The 10,499-nt window shown below is 36.6% G+C and overlaps 1 protein-coding gene across 1 annotated transcript in view; it reads left to right on the forward strand.

Moving 5' to 3' along the window:
• lrp1aa (low density lipoprotein receptor-related protein 1Aa) overlaps positions 1-10,499 on the forward strand; it is a 200,232-nt gene that overhangs the window by 177,517 nt on the left and 12,216 nt on the right. Inside the window, exons 77-84 of the mRNA XM_016442040.1 lie at positions 305-576; positions 4,153-4,331; positions 4,539-4,645; positions 4,735-4,854; positions 5,754-5,930; positions 6,115-6,255; positions 9,501-9,671; positions 9,956-10,117. Of these exons, the coding sequence (XP_016297526.1) occupies positions 305-576; positions 4,153-4,331; positions 4,539-4,645; positions 4,735-4,854; positions 5,754-5,930; positions 6,115-6,255; positions 9,501-9,671; positions 9,956-10,117 (1,329 nt within the window). The remainder of the gene's footprint in view (positions 1-304; positions 577-4,152; positions 4,332-4,538; positions 4,646-4,734; positions 4,855-5,753; positions 5,931-6,114; positions 6,256-9,500; positions 9,672-9,955; positions 10,118-10,499) is intronic.

Here is a 10,499-nt window from a genome sequence, read left to right on the forward strand (position 1 = left end):
TATATAAGTTTGATGTACTATATATACAACTTTATATAGAGAGCTGTGCAGTATAATGTATAGTGTATCTCGATATGAGAATATACTGAATGTATGCAGGTAAAGTTGGATGTACTATATATCCAACATTAAATATATTGCTGTGGGATATTATAGTTGAGAGTTCTTTATTTTACATATCAGTTTATGAGAGTATGCAGATTAAGTTCTACATTTGTTCAGAGTAAATATGATGCATTGCTGATTTCGGTATTACAGTTTCTTTCTGTCATTCTGCTGTGACGCCCTCTATCTGTCATTCTAGGCAGTGACAAACAGGCTCTGTATGTGGCAGATGATAATGAAATTCGCAGTTTGTATCCTGGAATGCAAAACTGGATATATGAACAGGCCTTCCAAGGAGATGCCAACGTACGGATCGATGCCATGGACCTGCACATCAAATCCAAACGGATCTTCTGGACCAACTGGCACACTGGCAGAATCTCCTCTTTCGAGCAGCCTTCTACTGGACCCGCCTCGCCGAACTCAAACCGCAACCGAAGACAAACCGATTCCAGAGTTACTGATCTAGAGGTCAGTGCTGCTCAGTGACATAACAGCACATGTCCACCTTTATTTTTAACTTTAGAGAGGTGCCGTCATTTATGACTCGAATGTGACTTCCAGTCTCCTCCACTTTCAGTTATTTAACCTGTATGAAAACAGTCTGTTTTGCTGCTTGATACTGCAAACCAGTTATATAATTTTTTCAAAATGTGTTATTGTAATAATGAACACACACTAGTTTGTAGTGCAAATAGTTTTTCATTTACTGTTATCCTTCTAGTTATGAATCAGAAGTCTCACACATTCACAGAAAATAAACTTAAAAAAAACTTTAAAAAATAATATTAAAAATAATAATAAAACAAGTATTAAATTAAATTAAATGAAAACAAACTTTATTTCAGCTGGTTGCCAGGCAACCGTTCTCATTTTAATTTAGTTTAACAATGTACTAAAACTAAAACTGTTCAAACTAAAACTGAAATAAAATAAATGAATAAATAAATAAATTAGCTCAAAAACTTTATTTATTTATTTATTTATTTATTTATGCATTAAATGCATGAAGTGTATTTAATGCATTTTATTTATTTATTTATTTTATTTTATTCTGGCAATAAGGGATGAGAGTCATGGCAGTCATACGGTGGCAGAGAAGTGCAAAACAAATCACAATTCTGAAAACAAATTACAAACGCAAATGCAAATCTAAAAAACAAAATAACAATTCAGAAAACACAACGACAAATCCGAAAACAAAATAACAAGTCAGAAAACACAATGACAAATCCAAGTATAGGTCACTGCGGACCTAACGTTCAATTAGGGCTGGGCGATATAGCTAAAAAATGTATCAACGATATAATATATCATATAGTTCGGTATCGATAATTATTTACATTTTTTATAACCTTTTTTAAAACAAAGAGCAATAGAAAATAAAGTATAAATTTAACCACTGTATTTTTTAATTAACCCAATTTATTGAGACAAACAACAAATATTTTTTTTGTTTTAACAGTCAAACACACAATAAAAATCAACAAATATCTAATTTTGAATGTTTTATATGTAGATTAAATAGGTCCTTAGGAAATTTTGGCTTGTCTCCCGAGGCCACAGGAGGGCGCAATGAGCAAAATAATGCAGCACATTTAAATGGTCAACTCGAGGATTTAACTGTCTATAAAAAAAAACGTGCATTACGTCTAAATTAACTCATATAAATCAAATATAATTTCGTAAATTGCATAAACAATTATGAACAAAACAGCATCATGTATTTATGCATTGCTTAATACAAAGAGCCAAATCGACCATCACACAGATTGCCTTTAAAAACATAAGAGACGCAGTGAAAAGAAATAAACCTCCACAAATTCGCGACGTGTTTTCTAAAAGTTTAAACTGTTTTAAGTTTGCATGGCTACATCTCTTGTGTGAGATGCGAGTGCAGCAGTCAAATTTTGTTCATCTAAAAAATGTGCTGAATATGCGTTCTGTGTGAATGGCTTGGTTTTGGTTTTAACCTAATCAAGGTTTTCTACGCATTGAGCTACTATATCTCTCAGTGGGTGTTCGTTAGAGGAATAGACGGCGCGGATGGGATCACAGCGCCGGCAGGTTGTAGTGAATGACGTGATTGACTCTAAGCTAACGCCTACATGCCTGTATTCAATATGATTACACATCGCTCCAGTAGAGTTATTGTAAGACAATTTGACATTACACAGTTTACGTAAAATTTTTCAGTTTCCTTCTAATTCAAAATAATCCAACACCTTCTTGTCTTTCGCATGGTCATTTATGAACTCGCCGCAACTGACACGAAGAAAACGCATGTGAGGTCTGAGGTAAAAATGTAGTTTCTGCCCAGATAAACTTTTAAAAATAATGTATTATTTTTCAAACGTTTTATTTTAACTTGCTATTTAAAATTTTTTAAATGCAATGTTAAAATGATGGTAATTTGAATGATAAAAAAAAGCGCCTCCTACTGGCAGAGAATCAATTTGCATGTTCAATAAAGCCATTTTCTACTTTTGAACTGTCTTAATTAGGGATGTGCGCGACGACTAATTTGACTGTCGTTTAAATGAAAGTTTTGTATCCGACTAGTCGACTAGTCTAAAAGCAAGAAACCCCCAAAAGATGGTAAGAAAAAAAAAAACCTCTGTGCGTGCGTGTAGCATATATAATAGCCTATATTTGAAATACTTAATCTATGAATCACACTGTCAAATCCCTCAATGAATTCCGCTTTCCGCACACTTGCCTCGCGTTATCATCATTTCATTTTAGGTGGTCGTTAAAAAGAAATAAAAGAAGAGCATACACTCAACGTCGGTCAAAGCATAGCTTATTTATTCAAATCAGCTGGGGAAATGCAGAACAATGGAAAATCAATCAATAGCCTGACAGAATTCTTAATCTTCATATAACATTAGCCAACATATTAAAACACAAGTCAAAAACAATAGGAAGGTTTATCAAGAAATAGCATTAAAACGGCTTTTAAAAACATACTTCGTGTAGGCTATATTATCTAAAAACAAAGCAATGCAACAATGCCCATTTTACTTACTCAGACCATGCGTTATGTAATATTCAGTGAAATTATCAGCGTGGTCTGGTGAAAGACGGGACCTGAGGCGATTAACAATAAAATTCCTGCACTTGAAAAAATGCGCTCGGCAGGAACTGAAGTCGCAGGCACGCAGAGATAACGAAAAGTTAATGCTGTTGGATATAACTCAATTCGTTTAATTTTCCTAATAAAAAGACTGTTCAACTCTTAATATTTTGTATTTATATTCTCCCCTTTAAATTCTCTCCTCCCCACATAAATCCTAATTTAACACACCTCTGCCTGTTTTTTGTTTTGCATTCCCATTTGCTCAAATAGCAAAAGAAAAACCAACAATAGTATTTTCAGGACTTATAACAAGAATAAAAAAAATTAGAGAGATACTGATAACGGCAGTCAGAAGAGAGAACTATGTCAAATTTACATCACTGTATAACTTGATTGACAGATGTCTCGTCCAGTCAGCGGTAAGTAATTTATTCTCAAAAAAATGGCGCCATCTCAAACTATACCTACCTCTTCCGGTTTGTCTGATTTGTTGTTGTGTTTTCTGACTTGTTATAATGTTTTCGGAATTGTTGTTGTGTTTTCTGAATTGTTATTTTGTTTTTTAGATTTGCATTTGCATTTGTAATTTGTTATTTTGTTTTCAGAATTGTGATTTGTTTTGCACTTCTCGGCCACCGTACGGTCATGATAAAAAAAAAATAATAATTTCAATAAATATTTAATTTACAGTGCATGTGAAATAAAATAAACCCATGTTTGTTGTTTTTGCCCATTTTCTTGATTTTGGGTTATAACATTGAAGTAATAGTAATATTTTAGAGGACATTTTTACAGTAATATGACCTTTTATTGTCACTGACAAAGTAATATTAACAAAAAGTAACAGCGATATTTAAAATGAGAAAAAGTCCCACAAACATGCAAAATATAACTGAATAACAGTGCAGAGTAAACTAAGAATGACTTTAGCACAAGGAATAAATGAAGTAAGCTTTGGTTTGTTGTAGATCCCTGGTCTGAAGATGCCTCGTGGGATTGCTGTGGACTGGGTGGCTAACAACATCTACTGGACGGACTCGGGTCGTGATGTCATCGAGGTGGCACAGATGAACGGGCGCAATCGCAAGACGCTCATCTCGGGCATGATTGACGAGCCCTACGCCATCGTGGTGGACCCACCGAGAGGGTGAGCAGATAATCAACAGAAAGGATGCTTCCCCAGCATTCTTTAGCATCAGCTCTAGCTCTGGTTGTGTCTGTATAGTTTTGCTCCACAACATTTCATTCATTAGTGGTATTTTATAAGTCAATTACGCTGTTAGGGTTAACACTACTGAAATTCGTATTTGGCTTTGTATTGAAACTACTGTATGTTAACCTTTAATTCTTGAAGCACCATGTACTGGGCCGACTGGGGAAACCACCCTAAGATCGAGACGGCCGCTATGGACGGCACCATGAGGGAGACGCTGGTGCATGAAAACATCCAGTGGCCCACAGGTCAGTCTTCATGTGAATCAAACACCACACACACAGATTCAAGCACCTGTGACACCCATAACATGACTTCTGTTGGGTTTGTTCACCAGGTCTAGCTGTGGATTACTTCAATGAGCGTCTGTACTGGGCTGATGCCAAACTCTCTGTTATCGGGAGCGTCAGACTGAACGGGACAGATCAAGTCATAGCTGTCTCCAGCGTTAAAAACAGTTGAGTCATTCCCTGTACATTCACATGCCTATTATTCCTCAAACAACTCTGGATCGATTGAGAGGAATAACATTTTCATTCATTCATTATTTATTTTGTACTGAAAACCCTTAACGGAAAAAGAACATTAGAGCCAAGGACAAAACATCTCAATGAACAAACAACCAACACATGAAACACATCACACAACTCATACAGGCAGCATAAGGAACAATGCACTAATAAGCAACAATATATGACACAAACCAGTTTTGAATTATTTATATGAATGCTTCAGTATTCACTATCAGTATTAAATGAATTATAAGCATCGGCAAGTATCAATCTCTCACTGGATTTTTTCAATGAGCTCATGGCACATGAGGAGGATTCCCTCCTCCAAGAAAGATATATGCAATGCAGCCTTCAAATCTGCTCAAAATACCTTTTTTAAACCACTCTTAAGGATAACTACATTATTATGGCATGTGAATGCATATAATGTTGATATGTGTGTTTTTGTATACTAGTGTTATTTTTTGGTTATATTTTACTGTTTGAATTTTTGAGTTTTAGTTATTTTGGTGTGTGTTTTTGACATTTTTATTATTACTGTAAATGTCTACTTTAAATGTACTTTAAGTTAAACAAATGGAAATGAGAAATGTTGCATTAGCAACTAGTTGAAATAAAGTAAGTTTAAGTTTTTTATATTTTATTTCACTTATTGTTTATTGTATTCCAGGTAATGAAAACACCTTTATATGATTTTAGTTTTAGTTAACTATAATATTTTATAAGATTTTTTTATGTTAATGCATCACTTAAGTTTAAATGAGCTTTTATAAAGCTTGAACTATAAAATAACTTGAGCTATAATAATAATAATAATAATAATGAGTATTTTTTTCTCTCTCAGGTTTGCACCAGCCTTTCAGTATCGACATATTTGAGGATTTCATATACGGTGTGACCCATCACAACAACTTTATCTTCCGCGTCAACAAGTTTGGCAAGAGTTCAGTGGAGCATCTGACCACAGGAATTAACCATGCCACAGATTTGGTCCTGTTCCACCCTTACAAACAACCAGAGAGTAAGTCTGGAAAATAATTCTGTGAAACAATAGATTCTTACATATGATTTTATTTGAACTCAATCACAAAATGTAATAATCAATGTAGTTTTTGCCCCTTGGTTGATAGATGAATAGAAATAGAAAGTTAGCTTGATCATTCAACAAAAATGCCTCATGTAACCATTACTGTTTTATATCACAGTGGCCAACCCATGTGACAGGAAGAAGTGTGAGTGGTTGTGTCTGCTCAGTCCCAGCGGCCCAGTCTGCATGTGTCCAAACGGCAGAATACTGGACAATGGCACCTGTGTGGAGGTTCCCACCCCAACACTGTCCCCTGTCTGTGAGTATACAGCTGTGACCCTTCAAAACGCTTGAAAAGGTAAACAAATGCTGCAATTTCATGTGGTATTTGTTGAATGAACACTGATGCTAAGGCGCTGGATTTAGTCTCTTTGGGGGTGTGGGTCCAAATCCCAACGCTGCCAACAGTGGTTTTGTGGGGCAGTTGTGACCTAATGGTTAGAGAGCTGGACTTGTAACCCGAAGGTCGCGGGTTTGAGTATCAGTACAGGCACTCATTACCCACAATTGAGGTGCCCCTGAGCAAGGCACCGAATCGCCAACTCACCAGGTGCAGCAACATATGGCTGCCCACTGCTCTGGCTGTATGTGTGCACTTGGATGGGTCAAATGCATAGCACAAATTCCGAGTTTGGGACACCATCCTTGGCTTCACGTCACTTTAACTGCGCATGTTCCTGTGCTATTCAGTGCTGTATGAGTCAGTAAGAGGAGGGAGGACACATTAGATCCAGAATAACACTAGTCCACCTAGTCAAAGCTGCCAGAATAATATAATGGTTTGGAAATAAAACAAAATTGCTAAATAATTGTAGTTCCCATACATGCACATCATTTCCACTGTAAATATAGTTTGAGAAGAGTTGTTTTTGCTATGGTTTTGGGTTGTAAATATGGTAAGTGGAAGAGATGAGTCTTCACTTTATTTTAAACTGAATGTTGGTTTCAGCAGATTGGATGGAGGGTGGTTTGTTCCACCGCAGAAGAATGGAAAGTGTTTTTGTTTCTCATTGTGAAGGAACAGCTAGGCACCTCCAGTTCACTGAAGGTAAATGGCAGGAGCAAGCATGTGCTTGTAGGAGTACACTGGGAGTGGCAGTTCTGAAGGCCAGTGGCAAAGCCTTGAATTGGATGCAGGCAGAAGTGAGTGAGACCAAGTGAGGTGTGACGTGGGCCATCTTTGGTTTGAAGATACTTTCTGGCAAAAAAGTGCATTACAGTGGAGTCATTGCCAGTGGAGAGCATGAAAGGAGAACGACAGAAAATAAGTGCACAGAGAAATGTGAGTGAGCGACAAGATGGTTGTTAGTGATAAAGTTATGGGTAAGGATGAGGTCTAGTTGTGTGTCACAAGCAGTTTTGGGGAAAGTAACTTTTAAATGTAATGCAATACAATATTGTGTTACTCCTTAAAAATGAACTAATCGCATAACTTTTTATGGAAAGTAATGCGTTACGTTACTTCTGCGTTACTTTTTCTTATCTGGCCTGGCTTGTTTATTTTTATGTAAAAAAGATGTTTTAAGATGTTTGTTTATCTAAAGTAATTTTCGCTTATTTGTATATTTGAATTGGATCATTGAAGGTCAGCAGCAAAGACATTGGTTAATAAAATGGGATTTAATACATAAAGGATATTTGTGTTATTTAACATATTTAATTATTGCAGGTTTGTGTCATATTCTGAGTTTGCATTTCACGGTTTTTATTGATGTTGAGGAATGCTGAATCTGTTTCTGTTTAAGTGAGATGAGTAGATGCATGTTGACATTTAGTCTAGATCTACAGTAACATCATGTTCACACAACGTTGACTCCTGATTTTTCTCAACATGCAGACAGGAGAGCTGTCAGTCACAATACATGGGAAATCAGAGTAACTGGTGTTACTTATTTGAAAAAGTAACTCAGATATTTTTAATGTTAATGAAAAGGAATGCGTTACTTGACTAGTTACTTGAAAAAAAGTGTTCTAAATACACAACACACGTTACTTGCAATGCATTACCCCCAACACTGCACACAGGTGTGCTGTCTTGTAAGGTCTCCAGAAGGGCTAGGAATTCAGCTGCTTGAGGTTTGTCTAGGTGGATTTTGAAATTACCAAAAACCACCAGCAAAGTTCCATCCTCAAGGAAAGAGGACTGCAACATGTCAAGCTCCTCAAGGAAGTTGCCCAGTTGATCTTGAGGATGATAAATGTGTGAATTTTGTCAATTTTGGCAGTAGGGCTGGGCAATATGATGGTATATGTCGTGATGACGGTACAAACGGATACCCGAAGCATGCACACAGAAAGCTGCACTCTCTCAGACAGCATGTGATCGCAAATTCAGATCTCTTTTACATCTTATTGTGCTTGAATGGCCAAATTCACGCACAATTATGTATAAATGCCTGTCGTGCGGAATATTCAAGTAAACACAGTCAGTTATGTCTTAAATTAATGTAAACAGTGAAAACCGGACGCGTTTCAGTATAAGATCTGTGCAGTCTAATTTACCTGCTGCTTTCTGTGTCATTAATGTTAATCAAACAACAAAAAACAGAGAAAATCACTCACTGCTCTTGACTGAATCACTTTCGGATCTTTAATTAGAATCAGTTCGTATTTGATTCATACAGTGTTTTAGTTTTGCACTTGATTATTCAATTTCTGTAGAATTTATTACTACGTTAAGTAAAACTAATACAGCTGAAACACTTAAAGTGTATTTAATTTGTGTCTTTGTGCTATTTGTCCTATTGTTTGTAATTTACTTCTTTGTTCTTGTTTTAATAACTAAAATAAAATAAAAATAGCTAAATCGGAATATATATCGTTATCATGAAATAAAAATGATCATACCGTGAAATAAGATTTTGGATATATCGCCTACCCTTCTTTGGCAGAATTAATAGTAGTGATTGCTATTTAAAGGATTTTAATGCAGAGAGTGTCACACCCCATAGACTGTTTGTTGTGTTTTCTCCCTCTTGTGCCCATATTTGGTTATGTTCCTGTTCTCGTTATGTCATTATTAGTTCATCCTCCTCACCTGTCTGTCCCTCATCAAGCTCCCCTATATTTAGTCAAGTCTGTGCATTCTGTCTTTGTCCAGTGTTAAAGTTGAGTTGTGCGTGTGTTACTGCCTACCTTCTGTGGATTCCTTCTGTGTGGTTTATATTAAAGATTATTTGCATTCTTCTTCGTCTTCGTCGTGCGCTTATCACACTGTACCGTGACAAAGAGAAGATAAAGGAGTGAATCTGTGCTTGGAGTGCCGATGACAATAGTGTTCCTATAGCTCAAACAGCTCAGCAATGTCAATGTCACGGGTTCCGTTTAATCGTCAAAAAATAGCTATCAAGTGAAGTTACATTCTGCATTTTATTGTGGTTGAATATTATGTTTTACTCTGAAATGTAACATTGTGGAAATAAAATGGATTGTTCACTTGGGTTTAACTTTTATTTAAAAAAAAGTGTTAATGCTGTTTTTATCTGTTTCTTTGTCTTCCCTCAGCTCCGAGTGGCACCTGTAACCTGCTTTGTCTGAATGGTGGAACTTGTGTCCTGAATGCCAGAAAACAACCCAAGTGTCGCTGTCAGCCAAACTATGGAGGAGAGAGATGTGAGCTAAACCAGTGCAAAGAGTACTGCCAGAACGGAGGAACGTGTACCGCATCACCCACAGGTACAGCATCACAAAAACACACTATATGAGCTTTAAATATCGTCTCACATGTCTAATCTTACATTAAACTGCTGTTCAGCATGTTAGTGAATCCTGGGAGACATTGTTCACCTGCTCCTGGGCTCACCTGTCTCTTCGATCTCTCCACTTCCATGTTTATTGTGGTGGTTAAGGGGCGATGTTGACATTTGCATGGCTGGCTCGCCACGATATGTATTTAAAAGGCATATTATGTTATTATAATATTAATAACACAAAAATAACTTGTCTTATCATATTTTCAGGAGCTCCGACTTGCCGTTGTCTGGCAGGGTTCACAGGACCCAACTGTAACCAGCGCACATGCGAGAACTACTGTAAGAATGGAGGAAACTGCACAGTTAATCGTGGAAACCAGCCCACCTGCAGCTGCCCTGCAGACTTCCTGGGAGACGAGTGTCAATATCGTAAGTACTACAGCCCCTTCTACTGCCTGTGGAAATAAAATGAGTTAATGTTTAGGTCTTTCCAAACGTTTCCATTGGACAAATGTGTAGCAAATAAGCTCAAAAGGGAAATGTATATAAATAATTACAATGAATTATAATGAATTACAATTATTTACCTCAGCTGCCAGTAGTAACTGTAGCAGAATTAATATTACAATCATCTAATCTGTTCGTCCAGCGAACATTCAGTATAATTTCATATCAACTCTAAGAAAGGATATTTTCGTGTCCACAGAAAATAACTTTCTTACAGTACTAGTGCATCAGAGCATGTAGCTATGGGGAAGTCGTGGCCTAATGGTTAGAGAGTCGGACTCGTAACCCAAAAGGTTGCGAGTTC

Source organism: Sinocyclocheilus anshuiensis, unplaced genomic scaffold, assembly GCF_001515605.1.
Source record: "Sinocyclocheilus anshuiensis isolate Anshui unplaced genomic scaffold, SAMN03320099.WGS_v1.1 scaffold819, whole genome shotgun sequence".
Classification (NCBI taxonomy): domain Eukaryota; kingdom Metazoa; phylum Chordata; class Actinopteri; order Cypriniformes; family Cyprinidae; genus Sinocyclocheilus; species Sinocyclocheilus anshuiensis.